General features: G+C 40.2%; 1 protein-coding gene across 1 annotated transcript in view; it reads right to left on the minus strand.

The window, feature by feature from the left end:
• LOC149797107 (E3 ubiquitin-protein ligase listerin-like) overlaps positions 1-23323 on the minus strand; it is a 103716-nt gene that overhangs the window by 34843 nt on the left and 45550 nt on the right. The window contains exon 17 of the mRNA XM_089961775.1: positions 95-210. Coding sequence (XP_089817901.1) covers positions 95-210 — 116 coding nt within the window. The remainder of the gene's footprint in view (positions 1-94; positions 211-23323) is intronic.

Raw genomic sequence — 23323 nt, forward strand, 5'->3', positions numbered from 1 at the left:
GGTGTCTGTCATTTCTCATCTTTTTATTTTGAAAATTTAGTTTACAAATCAAGCGGGAAAATGTACATAAAATGTCAAAACTTGAATGCCATACCTTTTCAATGTAATCTTCAACATTTGATTCGCATGTGGTGAAATTTCACCCATCAACTGGGTAACACATGTAGATAATTCAGTAACAGCTTCTTGTACTGCTGACACAGTTTTCACCTGTAAGAAATGAACAGGTGAGAAATATCACTATACTTGATGTAAGGGACATAGATTATGTTCAAAATGGATTACAATTTACAATTCTAACATTCTAAGTGCAAAATTGACAAATTATTCTATAGATAAACCCTTACATAGAGTGAAAATTGCAGAATTTAATTTCTTTGATTTTGTGTCTTTATTAGTAGCTGGCTATCAGTTAAAATTTACCTTTATCATTCAACACTGAACATAAAACACTGGCATTTGCAGAATGATTTTCTTGTTCCTCAAATTCACTACTTCCATTTGCAAAGAAAATTTATATTTCAGCATCAATTATACAGCATACAGGAAAATAAAATCGCTTACGGTGACAAATATTCATGATGGATAATATGTCTAGCACAAATATTAGTCCACTGATCATACTTCATGTGAAGTTTTCAGCAGTATAATAAGAGGCCAAAGTGTAGAAGTAATTCCTTTCATTAGTGAGACAATGCAGCATGAACTGACAATACATAACTCTGGCTCAGGTGATCAATTACTGTATATACTCACTTACACGTACATATACAATTGCAAACCACACACTGATCTACCATTGCATAATGCAGTAATGTTGTTTGTTCTCTTGATTAAACAAACTGTATATACCTGATTTGTTGATTTATTATGTGGTGGCAGATCAGGGTCTATGCAATGTGCTGCTGGACTATACTTATAAGTAAGCATTGACAACAACTTCATAAGACAGTTTTCTATGTGATATTTCTGGTAATTCATTGCATTCAAATTCATGATTTTAGAACACAGTTTGGTGTGACAGAAAGAAAAAGACAGGGACAAATTTTGGGACCTGAAAAGTCTTTCCCTGTATCAAAAAGAATTTTTTTTATCATAAATGATATTTCTTCAGAAATACTTTCCCAGTTACATTAATGTTACAAATTAATTTTTGCCACTTCCCTAATATGGCCCTCCTAGAAAGACAAACAAAAAGTCTTTCTCAACTACATACAATATACAGCACGACCCCGCTATAACATGGTAGTTGGGAGCCTTAGAACCTGACCGTGTTATAGCTGAACCGTGTTATTAGCAACCAGGTCAGTTAGTGGAAGAAAATGATGCATGTACCCCCAAAAATTGCAGAGCGGGTAGGTAATAAATGTAGGCAGTAAAATATGTGCTTCATCGGCACAGTTACCATCTTAAATTGATGCATATTAAATGAGAAATACACCTGTAGTGCAAACAGAAGGCATATATAATGGTTTACTTTATTTAGAGAACCACAAATTGTACACATACATGAATACTGCTCATATATACATGTCTAATGTATAGCATGAATAGAGTATCAACACCATGTATTTGCGAATCTCATCATATACAATGAATCCACAATACAAGTGATTCCACAGAAAATATGCACACACACAGACTGAAAATATTCAATAATTTTGTCACAGGTCATACTGGTCTGAATTCAGCAGAAAAACATGACACAATCACATAATGAATTACAAAGCACATTTACTTTTCAGTACATCCCAAGTCTGTAAAAGTTAGTTTGCGTTTTAAGCTGCCATTGGTAGCGTTTGTAAGCATTAACTTTTTCCCTGCAAAAAAAAAACTTTCAAGGCATACTTAACGTGTTCCAGTCACATTGTAAAATATAAAAATCCATCACATTCCATTACTTTTATTTAAGTTTGGTACTGACTTCCTTTGAAGAAATGTTCTTTGTTTTTATTGAAGATTGTAGTCGGCTTTCTTTAATGAAGGGTGCATGCATTATTGAAGTCACCATTAAAGGCCAGCTTTGAAGAACCAAACAAATGCCCATTTCTTATTGTGGTGGCAACATCAAATATTTGTATTGCATGACTGAGACTGATTTTGTTTCCATTTGCTGAGCACATTTTCATAGTAATCATTACTTCAAAGGCAATCAGTTTCCATTGAAATAGCAATCATTGCTTCAAAGGTAATCTGTTTCCTTTGAAATTTCAGCAAACTATTTTATCAGGGTACATTTTTAAAAAGCAATTGGTTGTCGTTTGGACTCATCTAGTTACTGTTCCTCCCTGCCTATTGAATAAACCAATAGGTAAGATGGATTTTTTTTTTGTTTTTTTTTTTATTTGTGGTAGCAGCATGATGCTGCCTTCCATGCATGCATCAGAAATTTAACAACGGGTCAATGGACAAAGAAGACACAGGTGTTCTGATTTGATGACAGGGATTATTACAGAAATGTGAGTGTTCTGAAAGATTTAATTCTGAGTGAAAAGAAGTGTAATTTTACCATCCACATACAAATGTCCGTCTTTGTAAATATATTAATTACAAGCGAGCAGCCGAAAATCCGACAAAAGATAAATTACGAGATAATGCCTCGTCTGGTTGATCTCCGTTACCAGAAATGTCAACAACAAAAAAGCGGATATCTCACAACATACAGTACTCATGCTAGATGTCAAGATAAGTGGATTATGATATAACAATGCACTGTTTAGATGGTTGTCAATATGGACAAAGAATTTGTTTATGTAACAGTATATACATTTCAGTGCATTTTATATCCAGTTTGTGGCTTCCTTTCATGGGGCCTCTGAATTTCTGCAGTCCAAACCAATGGTTGTGTATAAAAGTTGAAACAGCCAACAATGTCGCCAACAAATAAAAAAAGCCACATGGCATGTTTTCCAGCCAATAAGGAAAACAATCCAAGTTTGCGATATTGGCGAAGACCTATGCAATCACATAATAAATATTTTGTGGGTTTCTTCTTCTTCTTACTTTTAAGAAGAAAAGAAATACTTTTTCGTGTACGAGAAAAATACTTTTTCATGTACAAGAAAAATACATATAAAATTTCAGGAGCCAAGCCACGATTGTCTTGTATTATTCCAAAAATCTTGCCATGTTTGGTCTATATATGTTTGTGCGAAGCTTATTGCTTCTGTAGAGCTATAGTTAAACTTGATAGAGTTTTGATCTCCTAGTTTGGTTTTTGCAACTTTGTCTGCTGTTTCGTTGCCAGAGATTCCAATGTGCAACGGTATCCACATGAGCTCGACTAATTGATGTGCTGTGGTGATATCGTCGATTAATTGGCATGCTCTGTCGAGGAATTGTTCCCTAGAGTGTGTATTGCAATTTTGAATCGATTTGATAACGCTTAGGGAATCGCTTATAATGACTGCTTTAGGTATTTGGTTGTCTTTGATCCATTGTAGTGATTCAAGTATAGCCCAGAATTCAGTGGTGTAAATGGAGCAATAGTCAGGTAATCTGGATCCCGTTTGTATATTGAATTCAGGGATGACTATTGCTGCTGCTGTTCTTGGTGGGTTGTTTGTTTTTGATCCATCGGTATATATTTTAACATAGTCCGGATATTTTTGGTTGATTTCGTTTACCAGTACAGGTTTTAGTAAGTTTTCTTGTCCTTCTTTATTGCCTAATTTGGTAGCTTCAGTGTTAATCCTTGGTGGTTTTTGTAACCATGTTGATTTGTTCTGGTCTGTATTGTTTGTTATCTGTTTGCTTAAGATATGCCTCAATGAGAATGCTCATATTGGAAGATGTGTACCAGTTTATTGTCATAATGTGATCAGGCAAGCATTCTGGGTGAAATATAATTTATAAATAAAATTTTCCTTTTGTGCTAAATACATTACTCGATCACTTTAACATTAGGAGAATAGGATCGTGGAGGAGGAAATGCTTAAGTTGTAAGATTATGACTTTATTCTGTATGTTAATGTTAATAGGGTCCGGTGATTATGTGGCCATCAGCCATCAGCCAGAAGACACTCAAGATTCAGTTCCCTTTTCTGCAATGCTATGTCCTGAAAGATATAAGCATGATAAGCTTGACTGCATGTGCCAGCCAACAATGTCAACAATGTCTTGAATCAAACCACTGCATTTGAAAGAAAGACTTAAAGAGATGGCTCTAATCACTTAAGCAGAATCTGTCATGATACGCATCTGATCCTGTGATATGTTACATTACACTGATTGATGTCTTACTTCCCCACCTTTCAGGCAGGTCATCAATTGTCAGAACCCATGATTACTTTCTATACATTTCAAGTAGCACCTGACAGCAGAAACCTGGTTTTGCTGAGCCAGCTTTACTGGGGGGATCAATAATGAAGAGGCAGTAAATGATAAACCTCACAGCACAAACTGGGTCTCACTAAGCCACCATTACTGAGTGATCTATAATAAAGAGAGAACAAATGATAATTTTCTGATTACCTGCAAACATAAATTGATTCTTGGCTATGAAACCCAGCTGCATCCCTTGAAAACGGAACCTCTTAACCAAGCTTTTTTAGATAATTCAGGTTAACTATCTGAGCATGCTATCCACTAAATAGAAACCCAAGAAAGATTGAATCTGTGGAACAAGGCAAGTGACCAGGGCCATTTTCTATATCCCACCATTCATGATGTTTGAATATGCCAAAAGTATGTAGAGGCAACCCTGATCATTAACTCTTGGAATATTCAAAGGAAGATTTGTTGTTGTTGTTGTGGGGTTTAACGCCATTTTTCAGCACATGATAGGCTATGTATGGTGGCCAGTATTAATGGTGGAGGAAGAACCCAGGAAAACCCCAGAAAGAACCACCGACCCATGAGAAGCTACTGGCAAGCTTTCTCACATACCCACATTGGCTGAATCTTAGACTCGAACCCACGCAGACAGAGGTGAGATGGCAGTGATCCGTAATGGAGAGCGCTTTAGACCACTCGGCCACCCTTCAAAGGAAGAAGTTAGTTAGCTATGGAATGGGACTCAAAAAGGTATGATGTTGCAGTGTTTGAAATTAGGATTTTTCATTGATCCAAATGATCACTATAGTAAGAATTTTAATTATCATGTCCAAGTTACACTGATCCTGGTAAAAGTACTATGTGCACTTCCATCTATCTTCAAATACTCACTGCAGAAAATACACAGCATTACATCCTTTTATGGGCCATATTTCAGTCATTCAGTTGTATTCCTAGGATTTATCGTACTTTCCTCCTCATATCTCTTGATCATATTTATAATCGTGCTTTTTCTTATCATTTATTACGTTTTGTAGTGGCTGGACACTTTGCAAGAAACTCCAGAAGGGAATGAAAATATTTTTCAACAATGATCAAAATCTAAGCACCTGTAGCAGCAGAGGGGACGGACAGACCGAAACTAACTTTTTAAACAAAAACCCTTTATGAAACTATTCTTCGATTTTGACGAAATAAACCCTTCTATTCAGAATACAAAACAAAAAAAAAATGTCCCCCGAAAACTTGAAGAGTTGCCAGGGACAAACTCGTTGAATTTCCGCTGGCAACTTGGTTTACTTCAATAAATCTGAAACAGTTTCCGTGGCGGGGTCGTCATTGAAAAATCCATGGTCGGTCCAGCCCCCTCTGCTGCTCTACGAAATGAGTTTCCAAGAAAACATTTTTATGTCGCAAATAGTGTATCAAGGCCGACGCGGTATCGTGTACGCGGGTCGTGTAAATTTATTGTCACAAATCCGTGATGTTTTCTTTGAGCGTGACTAAAGAAATTCTTAAATTTATTTAAATCCATATCGCCACCACACCAGGTTTGATGAATATTTCTCAGCGTATGAACATCAACTCCATTAAACACAGCAAGAAGATTACAGTTATCCCTGATTACTTTTGGTATTTGTGTGTAACGTTGAGTAACATAAATGACATCAGTGTTTTTGTGACGACCCCGGGAAAATATTCTTGCAGGATTTTTTTGCTTGTCCAGCATCACATCATCATACACTACTAGGTTATTTATTTCCCCGTTAAGGTCTTCAACGCTGGGAGCTTCTTCAATATCAGTTATAAATTCAACAACATCCTCGCCGTCTTCACTCAGCGCTTTTGCACTCTCATTAAAATCTTTTATAACATCATAACAACGTTGATCATCTACAGATGGTGCTACCAAATACAGCTTATCCCACTTCATCCACTTCATTATCATGTTCAGTAGCAGTTGCGTTTTACCCGATCCTGACGGTCCTATGATGATCATTCTGATAGAATTTGGTAGCACGGAATTATGCTTGACTGGCTCCTTTCTTCGCGTCGCAGAAAAATCAGTACTCTCCATTTGTATATAAGGAATAATAATTATGGATTTATATTGTGTGAAGTGTAAGGCACGAACCCCTACAAATGACATAACAACCATTACAACAAAAAATAACAGACAAGCACTTTCTGGTAAGTGTGCGCGATGTGGCACAAAAAAATTTAGATTTCAAAAAAAAAGCCTGACAAAGTCAGCGGAGGTGACATTGCAGCAACCCTCGGACGACTTCCAGGTACCCCTTGGGCTAAATATCCCGGAGAAAAGCATCTCCCAGGATACAATTACTGCGGTCCAGGGACACGACTAGATATCAGACTTGATGAACAGTCTAAACCAAAACCGGGAGAGTATCCGATAAACGCTATCGACGCAGCGTGTCACATACATGATGTTGCTTATCGAAGTAAAGATCTACAAGACAGGCATATCGCGGATGTGAAATTAATTCATGCACTAAGCGCCATAAAAAATAAATCATTTAAGGAGTCACTCGCTAATTGGTTAGTAAGATCAGCGATGAAATCTAAATTAGCATTAGGCGCTGGATAATTAAATAAAAATGCAAGCGATTTATTATTCCCCAATCGGATACTGGAGAGGTAACTCAGCAATTAATAAACTCGCCAACGCGGCATCAGTAACACGCGAGGTTGCCAAAAAATGGCTGTCAAAACAAGCAATATGGCAAATCTACTTACCACCACCTCGACAAATCAATTTTGCACATTTTGATGTTAGTACCCCCAATGAAGTTCATCAGGCTGACATACTATTCCTGCCTCATGATACTGTCCGTAGAAAAATATACAAATACGCGCTAACAGTAGTTGATGTTGCTAGTAGATACAAAGAAGCAGAACCGTTAGCGACTAAAACAGCTGCTGAAGTCGCCTCTGCGTTTAAACGAATTTATCAGCGAGGACCTCTAAGCTGGCCCCGATTATTACAAGTTGATCCTGGTAAAGAATTTCAGGGCGCGGTATCATCACTGACAAAGCAGCATAACGTTGTTATACGACGAGGGCATACTGAAATTCATCGGGATCAGGCAATTGTTGAGCGATTTAATAGAACACTCGCTGAGAGATTATTCGGATACCAGTACGCGAGGGAATTCATTTACGATACGAGATCTCGTGAATGGGTTGCAAGACTGCCAAACGTGATAGCCGCGCTGAATAATGAAATTACCAGAACAACAAACATGAGACCAGTAAATGCAATCACAAAAAAATATATACCCCCCGTCAGTGAACGCGGACATGTTTCAACGCAGCTAGGTACGCTAGCGTCCCCACTGCTGGGTAATGTCACCGTTAGGTATTTATACGAACCCGGCGAACTCGAAGGAGGAAAAAAAAGGGCAACTGATCCTATATGGAGCGTTACAACACACAAGATATCTAGCATAACCAGATCAACTGGGAGAAACGCAATCTACAGATTAGATTCAACTGCTCCTCAGCGTGGATTTACACGCGAGCAACTTCAGGTGATTCCCACGGATACACAATTACCACCCCGATCACTTAAATAACTGCAGCAGCACCTCTGCGTCGATTACACTCAAGACAGGTGAGCATTACATTTTCACGCGTATGACCGCGATTACTATCTATTCTATCTACGGTAAATTGCCTTGGATTATTTTTCGAATACTGCCACAGCAATAAACAATTACAACTCGCGCAGTGATTATTCTGCTGTTGTTGTAATTGTATAATAAATGCTTCGTCGAGATCAAACTCGTTACCATTTTTTTTGTCGCTCTGTTTGTAACCGGCTAATTTCTTTCTTATTGTATCATCAGCGATTGATCTGTTGATGCTGTCGTTGACAACATCATCTAATACAATTCTTTGTAACTGAGCTATCCTTCTTACTCTTGACACGGCTAAATAAACTAAATTTGACCACTCGATGCGATCATCAACAATCCAAACTGTTGTATCTGAAATAGTTAGTCCCTGCGAACTGTGGATGGTCATAGCGTATCCTAGCGTCCACGGGGATTTGCTCATTTTCAGTGCCTGTTCGACAGCATCAACATCAACTGTGACAATATCATTTAATACTAAATTCTGTTTCTCCGGACCCGACGCAGTCAGGCGCCCTGGAATATCAACATCAATATTCTGCAATCGCGTATCAGCTGGTCTATAACACAACGGCACTGGCAACATGGGAAATTTCTTCTGATGTAACTGAAATAACCGCTGCTGAAGTGTGTCCCTGACTATCTTTCTACTTGCCACTATGAGATCACTTGGTTTCCACGTTTCCCAAAAGTCGCTCAGCGAAGTCTCTGGAATTATTTCACGCATTATCTCACACTGGACTTTATTGGTTTGTAGCCTGATCAGTGTCTTAAACTCTTTCAGCGTTTCATCGAGTGCTCTAACATCGTTAGTTATTTCCTCATAATAATCTACAAAAGTTTTCAGCCACTCGTGGGGAGATTCACCTGTAAATGGCGGTGGTTGACCATGATCGCCGCACATCACCACTGCGGTATTTTTCTTTAGCAGCCAATCCAGAAACTGTTTTAATATATCTAACGGCACAGTGTCTATCTCATCCCAGATGATTTTCTCGGGAATATATTTCGTTCCCATTCGTTCAGGTGTCCACGTGCCGCCGCTGTATTTGAAAAAACTGTGATACGTGCACGCGTTAACATCCCGTTGTCTCATCTCCCTGGCAAGTCTGTGTGTGGGTGTTAGCACAATCATGTCAGAGTTTCTAAATAATTCAATCGCCCGAGTTGTCTTACCAGAACCACCAGGACCGTTCAGATAAACTGTTTTGTGTCTTGTAACAGGATCGTGCACCGGCGGCAACAACGAAGTTGCCCCCGACGAAACCATCGAAGATATTTCTGCGCTGCGATACTCATCCACGATTTCAACGTCAGCTGATTCACAATATCCTTGTAACATTTCATTCTTTATTCTCCACGAGCCCCACGATGGATCATCCGATATAACATTATCCAACACCGCTAAGTGTTTTTTATCAATATAAAATGAATCCGTTGCAACTCTCACTGCGACAACAGGGAATCTATTAATCATCGACAACAAATTTATGGATACATAAGCTAGCATCGAAGATCTCAAATGTGTGTACTGAGATGATTCTCCGTCGATATAACTAAAAACAGTCCCTAGTTTTTCCCCGTTTGACAGAAACACATCTTCGCGGTTACAGAACATGTTGTTCGTGGCTGCATCAGCGACAACAAGATCCAATTCAGTCTTGTCCATGATTAATCGACTGTGATGTTGTTTATGATCATACGCTCCACCTTGAGTGAATTTCCCTATTATTCTTCGTCCTAGATCTTTTGCTGTGCTTTCGTCATTTCTGAGTTTGTTTTTAAGTACTTCAGGAGCTTCCTTGATGATAGCGTCGATAGAAGTTTCTGGATGTTCTCGTGACCAATCTTCGATGACTTCTTCTAACGTAACCGGCGTTGGAGTTGGCAACCAAACTTCGGTTTGACGACAATAACATATAATCGCTTCGCTGACCGTCAGCGACAACAGTATTCGACTGTCAAGCATGTATCGCAATAACACTATCGGTGCCCATCGCTTCTCAACGAAATGTCTGCCAAACCAAACATAACACACAGGATGTAAATCCTTAGCGAATTTAAACGACGACACACAAGCAAATCCGGTCAGGTCAAAATCAGGCAATGGTCCGTTTACAGCAACTCTTGTCATCGAGTTTGTAACGTGGCCAAACCGTTTAAAATATTCGCTGCATTCTCCACGCCCAAGGAAACTTCCTGGATAACACGCCGTCATGTCCACGGATATCATACCGCGGTGATCATATCGAGTATTCCACAAACCGCCGTGTCCGTATTCAACACAGCTCTGTTGGATATCCGCAAGAAAACTTTTCGGAGTTGGTCTCCATGAATTTCGTTCCCGGGCTACATGCGCGACAACACCCGGGACAGTAAAACAGTGTGTCAGTAACGTATCAGCGTTGCCCGCATGATATTTTTCTGCGAGTTTTTTCATTTCGTGCTGTAACGCCGCTGTTCTGTATATTTCCCCGTCGGGTCTCACAAACTGATCATATTCTCCATCTTCGGTACTTCTGAATAACCACACAGACACTGGATCGGTTTTACTTATCTGATAAATAAAATCAAACATGGAACTAGCGGTTGTGGAACCGTTAGCTGTTCCCATTTCCGGATAATACTTCACAACACGGTCTCGCGGGAATATCCTAACCGAGTTAGTCCAGGCGTGACTGTTATGATCGATAATAGTTATTGGTGTTCCACGGGAATTGTATTTACACGTATACAATACCTCACCGGTTAACGATGAAACCGTTATAGGAAATTTTAGTAATCGCTCTAGCTCAGCAACATCATTTATTGACGCTCCTTTATCCGCTACGTGTGTCGCCCACGCTGTTATTTTAGTTTGTCTTAGCGGTGTTAGGCCGTTTCCTCGCATTGCATTTTTAAAATGTTCCATTACTCGCTCAGCTACACAATTCATCTTTGACTCTGTCAACGGCGACACCTTCATCGGTTTGAGTTTATCAACGCGTGGTTTCTTCATCGGATAAATTCCATAAATGACTGCGGTCACAGGATACGCTCTGGCATAATATGGTATATCAATCCCAACAAGTACTCCCGGGTTTGAGTCTTTACTTAACAGAACGGTTTTTCCACGAACCCCCTTGGCATCAAGAACAGGGTCTAGTTTGTCTCTGATAATCCACTTTCCGTCGTCGACTCCAACAATAAATTTTATCCGTATGAAATATCTTCTATCGTCGAGATACCCAATTATGTTACGCGCGATTGTATCGTTCATGGTAGCATCAATGATACGGCCACGAGAAATACCCGCATCGGGGATAATTTTATACGAAGACCACGTGTGTGCGGCACCATCACGACGAAACTCTTCTTTGGCGTTCTTGATAACACCAATTACCGTTGCTAACTCTCTTCGTCGTGGATCAGCGGTTAACCGGTCAAGATCGAATCGAGAACCTGATACGGGTTTTATTCTGGATAGTCTTTCAAATTCCTCCATATTATAATTAAGACAAGTATTTAAATAGACAAAAATATTATATATAATGAACGGAAACTCAAAGAGTTTCTCATGCAAGTGGATTAAACTAAATTCATCAGCGCCGTGTAGCAGACGTTGCAGAGGCGAATACTGTGGACAACATGCTCAACAGGTCCGCGGTGGGAGTCTAGGACCGATACCGTGTATCAGATGCGGCATTGGAGTACGAGGAAAAACGCAATTATGTTCAGCGTGTGGTGGAAAACGCTATCGAGAACTAAAACGGTATTATGATAAAAAAAATCCAGACTCGAACACTCTCTCGGAGCGTGATTACATAAATAAGTTTTCAGACAAATTATGAATTAGACAAATGATTTGCTTATAGTATAATGAATCAAGAATTCGTCCCCGAACAGGAATTTGTTCCACATCCAACTATTCCAAATTATGAGGCAAACCGAGATGGCATAGTACGACACTGCACGCGAAGACGACCAGTTGGTGGAGTTAATAATAATGGTTATTTAAGATTTACTGCCACGTGCTCAAAGAGGTATTTATGTCATCGTTTCGTCTATGAATGTTTCTTTGGAGTGATCCCTAAGGGGTTTGTCATTGATCACATTAACGGTAACATACTTGATAACTCCATAAACAATCTTCGCATGGTCACTCAGAGCAAGAACTGCCTACTGGGTAACACAGGGCGTTGTAAAACAGTTGCAAGAAGAGTTATTAAATCTATAAACGCAATTACAGGTGAAGAAATGATATTTCAATCAATGGCCGCAGCCGGTAGGTATTTCGGTATTTGTCCACCTGTTGTACAGCGTGTCGCAACCGGGATCTACAAAACAGCATTTTCCAAGAAGCTCAAACAGAAGATTTCATTCTGTTATAACTCCGCCGATGTTGTAACCCCCCCAAAAATAAACGGTAACATGAAGGTCTAATATTAGACCAGGAAAAAAAAAACAAAGCATCGTCGGAAACTCTTCGATGAGAAATGCAAAGCATCGTTGGAAACGCTAGCGTTTCTCTCTGGAAGTCCAAGGGACTTCTCATGCAAAGAATTTCCACGCATTTAAAAATATGAAAATATATAATAATATGAATCACGAAAATATAAATACCATACTTGTTGAAATTAAAGAATTACAACAGCGAGGTTTTAATATTTTACTAGACACTGAAACAATTATGTCAGATTTTGAATCCCTGAATGAGCTATCACGGTCCGGGAAGAACAATCTCCCTGCGTGTTATAGGTTCATTAAAAATATACAGGATCGTGTTTACAAATCACTTGCGTCGATAACGTCCAATCAGGTATCTGAATTTATTCCACTGTGCGTTGCAGTTGAGAAGATCAGGCTTGAATTGTCATCCGAGTATGAGACTCGAAAATTAATTAACACCAGGGTGAGACTGTTAAAAGGGTTTATAAAGAATCTAAGCGTGGTGAACCACGTCGACGCGGAAATGCCTACGAATACTAGTATTTGTGACGCCCAAGTATAAATACCACCGCGTGTGACCCACACCAGGGAATTATATTCTGCATGTGTAAAGCACATCGGGGGATGAATTCCCGGTAAAAAAAAAGTGTATTATTTTTTTTTGCCCGAGCGATGCTAGCATCGCCAATTTCAGATTTTGGAAATGTTTTACATTTTCAGGATTTGCTCGAGCGCGGGCGCATCAATACAACAATGAGAATAGTTTATAATCTGTTCTCGTTGACACCAAGCTGTGATCATATGATTTTGCTGTAGCTCTGTTAATTGCGACGGAGTTAACAAGAAGTCTTCGTCGCCATACACGTCAACGATTATTTTAACGGGGAAATACTGTCCCGAGAAACTCTTTGAGTTTCCAAATGCGGTTTTTATTGCCTCGTAAAGAATTTGCTTATCATGAATATGAACTCGTGCGTGAATGTATTCACATTGATACATTATATACAACCATTTTTTTTAAATGCGCGCCTGCGTGCTAAGCACTCGCACGAGAAACTCTTCGATGAGAAATGCTTTGCATGAGCGATGCTAGCATGAGAAGTCCCTTGGACTTCCAGAGAAACTCTTTGAGGAGAAATGCTTTGCATTTCCAACGATAACTTATGAACCACCTGGCGATGCTAGCATCGCTCGGAGAGCATTTTAGGATTTCACCAGTAAGTTCACGGAGACAGTCTCGCCACGCAGGTCCAACAAATTCCCCCGTTGGTCGGTGAGTTTAAAATTTATCGTTGACAACCACGGATTATTACACCGCAGATAGACCACATTGATTGGTTCTTGCACAATCAGAAAACCGGGGGGGTCTTTTGGTGTGAACGTGTACAGGATAAACCCCTGTTGGGCCGTCGTTGTGTCAGCGCTAGCGCTGCCAGCGCTGTAGCTACCGTCGATGACGTCACATACAAGATTGACCGCGATAACATCTGTGATATTTACGATCCCGGGTGAGATGTGTCTGCCATCGGATGCTATACTGTTGTCGTGTCTTAAAATAACAGGTTGTGGTTTTGTTCGCGTGTACGTGGCAGAAATATCTTCGAAAGATTCCGCGATGAGATCCTGGACCGATTTTCTCAGCGTGTGCGCGTTATATCCAGGAAGTTTAAAATCTAAAATATCCTTCACGGGAATACCAAATCGGGCTGCAAACTCCGATCTTTTTTGGTTTCCGTAATCGCCCTTGAGATTCAGTAGATACTGAATTATTTTTAGATTTATAATTTCCATCGCGGATGCGAGTTTGTTTAGTTTTTCTATGGCTGTGATAATTTTATCGCGAGAACTGCTTGTAGAAACGCTAGCGTTTCCAGTTCCAGGACTTGTTAAATCAGAAATATAATCCTGAAAATATACTCGCAACAGTTCTAGCTGTTGTTTATGTGCTTGTTTGATCGGATTAAAAAAATGAGCTTCTATATCCTCTATAAGGTATTGACGGTATTCCCCGCCAGCTACCCCTATATCAAAGGGGGGATTTGGTTTTGTAAACCAGGCTTCTCCCGATTGTAATTGATCTGAAAATAATAAATAATTGCCGTACACGAGGTCGTGTGGTTCTTCCTTATCGGTCATAAAATCCGATTTTTTAGGTTTTGGTGGACCCGGTTCGACCTCGGGTCGTTTTTGTGGCCATCCTAATACGGCCCTGATTGAGCTGCTATAAATATCCACGGCGTATCCCGGTGTTGAGATTTCAATGACCGTAGACAGCGTTGGTTCGTGCGCGGTCACAGATATTTTGGCTTCCTTGCCGGTGATTTGTTTTATTTGGCGTTGTATCTCATTGTTGATTTCTTCGATCTGATAACTCCCAGTGGGTAGCGTAATTGTATCCCAGTCGAATTCGTCAGAGTTGGCTTTGGTTTTCCACGAAAACACAAACGAATTATTTGGCTGCTGACCACCAAATGATGCCGCTCTGACATTAGGCCAGCTGTGATACGCACTGAGCTTTGCTAATGCGATTTCACTCACACGAATTGGAGTTCGAAAATTAATGCTGAATTCTGGTGTCGTCGAGGACACTGAGATCATTGTGGTCCTTACCGGTGTTGTGTTTGTGACTATTTGCTGAAGCAGTTCCTGTGGCGTTGCCATCAGTGACATTATTTATTTGTTTAGTTTTCAAATAGTCATTGTACGCATCTGACATTAGTTTGAATTCAGAATCTGATATCAACGCAGCGTCGCTGGATTGCACGTCTAACGATGATGATATCAGCGATGATAATTTCTGATATGCGGTCGTGGCTGTATTTAATTTTGTCGTGTAATCGTGTAATTTTGTGTTAGCACACGAGGATATTTTTTTTGCTATGATGCCGAAAACTCCTGCCGTGGTTGTGGTCGCACAAACAGAGATCGTGGCAGCGACTACTGCTGTTACCGGAGTGACCGCTGATAGTATTACTCCCGCGGATGCAACAACGGCAGATACTGAATAAACCATAATGTCTAACACTGTTATGCGTCTGCGGTATTTTTTTACCTTTCGACTGGTTACTTCGATGACAGTTTTTAACTCAGATTGCCACTCACGGACTTGATTATATCGATATTGTTGAGCATCTGGAAATGTTTCGGATTTCAACGTTGACATTTATTTAAAAATCGCTGCCGATTTTCAATTACGCGGTCACCAACTCAGGCGTTGCAGCGACGAATTCCAAACACCACCAGTAAGATGTCGCGGTTAATTTCTTGTCTGCGGCTTCAAGCATAAATGTTTCCTCGGTTCCGCTGTTTAGTATTATAGTTACAACCCCGGAATACTTATCGGTGGAATGTCTCCAGGGAAACGTTGTGAAGATTTCAAATTTAGCGGCTGAAAACACAGACAACCTGTACACGCCAGTGACCGTTGCTGTGTATTTGATAGTGTTATTCTGTCGGGACCATGTTGCGAATCCCGATGATACTGTGAATACGATGTTGGTGATATGCCCCGGAGTAACTCCAGTGGGAACTTTAATCAAACTGGTTTTGTTAACGATCTCAGGAATTCCCGATACGATATCCTGCTGTGTTTGTTTGATCGTGCTGATGTCGGTCTTTACATCAGCGAGTTTCACATCGACGTCTGGGGGAGTTCCAAAGAACTTATCCACGGTCTCATCAGTTTTTGCGAAGTTTCTTTGGAGTCTTTTAAACCCGTTTACGTGAACATCATACTCTGACCGCAGCGTATTTAGTTTACCGTTGATGATGTCCACGTATTGTTTGTTTGACGCATCCTGGTCGGATTCGGGATTCGCTAACGCGGTTATTTTGTTGCCGCTCATGCTGAGTTCGCCGGTCATTACGTCGCCGGATTTTATTACTCTGTCGATGATTAGGCCAGCAACGAGTTGGTACTGCGTGTCGACGTATTGTTTATTTGCGGCATCTTCGAGACCTTCCGGATTTTTTAGAACGGTTATTTTGTTGCCGTTCATGCTGAGTTCGCCGGTCATTACGTCGCCGGCTTTTTTCACGCACTTGTCAACACCTTTATCAATACTGTCTTTGATGCTTGCGATTGATATGTTCGAGTCCTTGATCCGGCCGCCATCACTAAATGCAACGAAGTTATCCTTGGTAGCTCCAAGAACTCTGCGAATTATATCATTCCACTTAATGTTGCTCGTTCTTAGTTTTCCCTGCTTGTCCTGAAAAATAGCAACTTCATCTGGGTCAACTCCAGCTATATTCAAAAGATTATCGACTTCATCTCGGGTCGCATATTTTGAGAGATCAGCATCTGTGCTTGGTTTACCTCTTCGTGTGAAAGGTCTTCCGTAAATATCCACCATTATTCTTATTGCTGTTTTTCAAATGCGAGCATGAAAATGCTAAGCATTTCTCGATGCGGTATATTCATACACTACTCGATGCGGAGGAGTTGCTGGATTTCTTGAGATTGCATCAAGAACATTTAAAACCTCGTTCCCACAAATGGGCGGATCAATTAATGTTTGTGTTGGTAGCGTCGACTGCCACACTGGAACATTAAAAAATCTGCTGTTGAGAGTGCGAGGCACTCCGCGGACATACCTGAGAAACTCAGTTGGCGGTGCTAAACCGTACGAATCGAAATAGATAATTCCACGTGGATCGATCGCGTAAGCAACCCAGTGAGTTCCAGGACCGTCTTTGTTGTCGAGATTGATAATGCCAGTTTCTGGATTATTCGGTTGTTGCGGTAATTGATCTCGCATAAATACTCCTCTGAAATGTTTTATACGCAATCGCTTAACTGCATCGAGTAAATCAAAATTAGAAGCTGGAAGCTTCAACATCGGGGACACTTTGTGTTTCAGCGTTAGAATTTTTTTGGATACCATGATGCGGGAGTTCCCGGTAGTCTTAGCCCTGATCCGCGAGCGGATCTCCCCTTTTTTTTGTATCCTTTTCCCGTTGCCTTTTTTAGTGCCATTCCAGCTGCAGTTCCAACTGCACCGAGTGCTGCGGCTTTTGCTACGGCTGGTGCTGCCGCGGCAATCAACGCCGGTATTGCTGCGAGAAGAGGAAATATTCCACCGGTTTTAGTCATGTCCTTGATAGCTGCAGCAGAGAAATCAAGTCGGACACCGGTTTTTGCTGTTAGTGCCTTATTAAAATGTTTAAGCTGAGTATTAGTCAACGACAATTTGTTTGGACCACCAGTAATCTGATCTCGTTTTAGTGTTATTGATGTCCCGCACGTGCTTGCGTTCTTTGATTGCAATTTCTTCGTTTGACCGGAAGTCAAGGTGACATTAACATGACTGTATGACATTATATCCTAAGTTTGATTTTAATTGCGTTACATATTCTCGATTGGAGCGTCGATGACCCTCATTCGTCCGCCAACACCTTCAAGCAGCATTGCTTTATCGGAGAGTATGACAGCGATCGCTCTAAAACCAGCAGGCGGGCCGGCGGGAAACTCACCTACACGAGCTTTGAAGTGTATATCAACGACAGATTGTTTTGTTAGATCCAAATGTTCCAGCGAAAAGTAATAAATCGGATACAGCGTTGTAAAATCCAGTTGTGATATCTGCAACCCGGTATCAATATTTTGATCACGTCCCATAAATGTCATCAAACGATGATACGCCCGTGCAACTTCATTTCGCTCATAATTTATTAATATATCCTCGGACGGTTCCTGATGCCCGTTTATCCGCAGCGAAACCTCAGAGACATTAAGTTTGTCAAATATCATATGACTCTGTAGTTGGGAAGTCAACCTCGCATTTTGCTGGAGTGCAACAAAAATATGTCGCGGCGCTGATATTCCCTGTTGTGATGCTATGTGCCACGTAAACTGCCCGAGACCGGCACCTTGAATGGAATCTGTTGTTGTTGTTAACCACGATATCAGTGATTTACCGCCTGTGTCCATGAAAGAGAGTAATCGTTGCTCTTCAGTGATCGATGGGGACATCACTGGCATCCACAAAGCAAGCTTGAATAATATTACTTTACCGCCAGCAACACCGTCTTCTCGCCAGATAGCGTCAACGTCATCACTTTTTCGGTTAAGTACAACTGTATGATTGGCTCCAAAAATAACCTTTCTGACATGTCTGCAAAATCCAAAGATGTGAGACAGTGGAATTGCGCATGAAAATCTCCTACGTTCACCTGATAACATTAATTTACGTGTAGCAAAACCTAAATTGTAATCTGGACTAGGCCTTAATATTGGAAATGCAGCACCTGGTCTGGCCGGAAATCCAGCCGGTTGCGGGTCCGTAGCAGTGCCTTGTGCTGTTTGTACTTGAATAGTAGATCTATGTTCAGGATGATCAGAATTATCCTTAGCGAACATCATAGTCGGACCAGCTGATCTAGTGTAATCATCTGAGTATCTCGCTAATCCCAGGATTGTTGTAGCAACGTCGACATTATCCTGAATTATTTCAATTTCTCTTCCGTCAATGCTGTATGAAGCACTTTTGAACAGCGCCATGATACCGTTATTAACAAAACCAACTCGAACATTTTCTCCGTATGCTGTATTAGCGACAACATCTGTTACAAGTTCACCCGTGACTTCAAGAAATGCTTCAGCGGGCAGGAAATATCTACTTGTATCCTGGACTCGTAATTCAATTCGTCCGCGTTGATTAGGTACTGTTGCCTCATAAGAATAATACTGATAATCGCGCACGGACTCATCTTTTAGTGTTGGTGCATCCATGTCGAACGCTGGATCAGATATAGGTTTGAACATTATATAAAATTATTGTCTTCTAAAACGAAATCCGCTTCCTGATATCAGGCTTGTATTTATTTGTTCGGGTGTTTGGGTTACAAGCTCTGCAAGTTTTTGATTGGCAGCCTGATTTATTACTTTACTGACGTCCGCGGGCATAAGTTCAGTACTGGCCAGTTTCACCGGTGGCGGTTTTTTTGATCTACGAGTTAACCGTAACAGTCTATCCTTGATTGACGCGAATGCCTTCCCGGCGAGATCACCAACAGATCCAAGGGCTTTATCCTTGACAACATCAATAGCTTTCATCGACAATTGTTTTGCAATCGGTAACACCTTAGGGGCTATTCTTGAAAACAAACCAGTAACTGTATCACCGAGACCATCTCCGTAGGTTGCTCTGTAGACTGGTAATCGCGAGTTCACTACGCGGACTGGTAACACACTAGCGTGTCTAGGTTGAGAATTGTGCACGATCATTTTATTTAATTATTGTTTCTCTAACTAAATTTATTAGTCGCTGTAGTAACCATCCGCAAGTTCATCAATGAGTCCCCGGTAAACGCCAATATCCATAATACCACGCTGAAATAGTCTCTGACAGATATCTGCGGCCTCGTTTATAATTTCCGGAGAGTTGTTTCCGGCACGTCTTCCTCCGATGAGAACTTCTAGCCGAGACACATCGTTGATGACGCTATCAGGACAGATGTGGTTATTATATCCGTGACCGGTGTAACCTTTTCCCATTTTCTTTAGTTTTTCTCTTGTTCTAACAAATTCATTAAATACAAATTCTCTCCTTTTTTCTGCCTTTTCTAATTTAGTGTAAGCATGCTTATCACTCATTCCCTTTAATTTTTTTATTTCCTCGTTTAAATTTTTTAATTCATTTTTTAATTCATCTAGTTCCTCTTTCAGTATTTCCTCTTCTGATATATCGGGGGGAATGGGCGACGAAACAGGAGTGGAAAAATCATTATCGTCATCGGGAGCGCTAGCGCCCATTTGTTCAGGTGATAAAAATTCAGGCACTGGATCGGGCAGTGTCATTGCGGGGTCTGTTTTTAGAGCTGGTGGTTTCTTCGCCTGTATTCTTGCCTGCCTTTTCATTTCCATTTCCCGTATTTTTGCCTTCCTTTCTTCCTCCTTTGCCTTCATTCGTTTGTCTCTTAGTTCCTTATTAACCCCAATTACGCCAGTTTTTATAAAATTATAGGTATCATCAGTGCTAGATATTCGAGGAATGTCTCGGTTTACTTTATAAACATAATCCCGCCACTCACCCTGGGTCATACCCAAGTCAGCTCCTGGTTTTAGAAAATCCTGCCGGTTAGGATAATTTACGACAATCCAAGTAGAAAATTTCCTAAGCTCATCTACGTTAGTAAGCGGAATATTTTTTATTTCAGTAATACCATCTTCGGTAAATTTATCAATAAACGTTTTCTTAGCAACTGTCACTACTCCGGCGGCACCTGGATCAACTACAACACCTGCATCTGCCTCTTGCTGTTTAAGTTCTTCTATTGCTTGAAGTAACCCTCGTTTTGTTTTGGTAGGGTCAGCAGGATCAGTTTTTCCCATAATTGCAGTTTTAACTTCACCAGTAGCTGCTGTAATAGGCTTAAATAATTCCTCCGCAGATGTTGCAAACTCAACTCGCGATTCTTGTCTTGCTCGTAATTTTTCTTTAACGGAATCATGGACCGGAATAAATTTTTTAATCGCGGCTAGTCGTTGTCGTGCCAATCTAGTTGTGAGTGCTTCTCCGATATTTGCCATTATTTGATAACCTGCGATTTAATTATCGGGCACGGATTTGTGACAATAAATTTACACGACCCGCGTACACGATACCGCGTCGGCCTTGATACACTATTTGCGACATAAAAATGTTTTCTTGGAAACTCATTTCGTAGAGCAGCAGAGGGGGCTGGACCGACCATGGATTTTTCAATGACGACCCCGCCACGGAAACTGTTTCAGATTTATTGAAGTAAACCAAGTTGCCAGCGGAAATTCAACGAGTTTGTCCCTGGCAACTCTTCAAGTTTTCGGGGGACATTTTTTTTTTGTTTTGTATTCTGAATAGAAGGGTTTATTTCGTCAAAATCGAAGAATAGTTTCATAAAGGGTTTTTGTTTAAAAAGTTAGTTTCGGTCTGTCCGTCCCCTCTGCTGCTCCTGTTATTAGCATAATTCTGCATTATTCAGTGAGCTGACCAACATGAATATATATGACTGAACAAAAAATGTTGGCAATCATTTGATACCATATATAATTTTATGTCATCAGAACTGAAATTAGTGCAATGAAACAGGGTGCCAAACTAATTCAGTATATGTGCTGATTATCTGACTATAAACACCACTGCCATTTCTGCTGACATAATCATTGTACTTTGTCAAGTGCAGGGTCATTGCAGGTACCACTTAACAGAATAAAACTATCAATTAACCATGCCATCCCATATTTTATAAGTTATATCCAACATAAGATTGCTCTTAGTTTATGATAGTGACTGTAGTAATTCTTACTGATCCAATGTATTTATGAGGGCTAGGGATTTTTGTGATCCATCAGCGAAATTTACTAAGCTTGGATCTACAAATCAGCCTTGATTTCTGGCCCTGACATTGTTATCCATGCACTGGCAACACTTTCCCTCATGTACATTCCTAATGGATGCCCCTCTAGCTCATGCACTTCTCTCTGTGACTTAAGTACTGAACTTCTTCCTGTGCAAACCTTTCTAACAAAAACCAGGAACAACAAGAGTTTTTCTACAGAGGGATGAAAACTTCTGATCTTAGATGCTTGAGCATTTTGTATATTGCCTGGACTTTCCTGGGAATGTCTACCACTGTATGATGTAGATAAATGATCTAGGATTTGACTCATCTGCAAGGAGTAATCAGAAACACTTTGAAGGTCAAACCCCATATCAAGATCAGATTTGTTCGACAGAAGGTACATACCAAATTTTGCCCCAAACGACAGTGTCCACTGTCCAGGCCTGTAACTCCAACACCTGTATATCAAAGGTGGAAAGCTTGTGGTTCTACCTGGTTGCACAGAGATCTATTATTGGATTATTAAAAAGAAGATGCAAATCCAATTTAAGATTAACAAGTGCAGAGACCACCCAGATGTCATTCATAAAACCAAGATGACCATTCAATGACACGGCACTCATCTACAATGGTTTAACAGAATGTTTTTCCTTAATCTCCGCGGGGACATTTCTACTTGCTTCATGCCGTTTCTTTTTTCTATATTGTGCCAGACCATTTTCTACACTATCAGCCATTTGTCATGTGCAAAATGTTTTTTTCATTGCTCGTGAACACAAACAGTCACTTTGCACTTGATTGAACACTAATGATACCTGGTCTACTGAACTTGTCTAAGAAGACACATGCTGCCACAATGATGGGACACCTGGGTACCTTGCACTCTATAACATGTATAAATCTAATGTACAAGTGCAATTATTTTTCATTCAAAACTGCAAGAAATTTTCCCAATGAACCAAAATTATATAACTTCTAAACTGATAAACATATCAAAGGAAAAACCTAATTTAAGGGTTTATAAAAATAAAAAAATGCTTAATGAACAAGATTATATCACTTCCAACAATTCATCAGCCTACCTCTTTAATCTATTAATCTTCTGGTTATTAATCTGGTGTAAAGATCCCCTGGTCAACCCCTCTCAGGTAATTTCTAAGGTCTTAAAAGCCAATCAGATTACAATAAGAATGTTTTCTCGATAACACTCAAACTCAGAAAAGGAGTGACCTGCTCCCTTATACAGTGGGTTCTTGCCTTTAAATAAACAACATTTGTGGTGGGTGCAGGTTGGGGGTATTCATCTCTTCATTTTTGAAGAAAAAGGCAAAACAATGTGATGCTGATGTTGTGGGTAGTGGCAATGGAAAAAAAAAACATCAATACGGTGCTCAATAACTCTGAAAATGGCAAGAATTAAACTCTGATAAAAAGCAGTCTCGGGAAACCTTACCATACCACATTAGTAAGAAAATTCTTTGGAATCAATTGAATACTGTCATTTAATTGTTTTTATTCATAAGGATACAATTCTGAGAATTGTCAGTGTCTGGTGCTAAAAGCCTTGTAATGAGTATCAGAATCTTTATTATACTGAGGAACTAATTAACATGTGCATCAGATTTGGCAAACGTATACAG

The sequence above is a fragment of the Sinohyriopsis cumingii genome, chromosome 6, assembly GCF_028554795.1.
Source record: "Sinohyriopsis cumingii isolate HCF-2022 chromosome 6, ASM2855479v2, whole genome shotgun sequence".
Lineage (NCBI taxonomy): Eukaryota > Metazoa > Mollusca > Bivalvia > Unionida > Unionidae > Sinohyriopsis > Sinohyriopsis cumingii.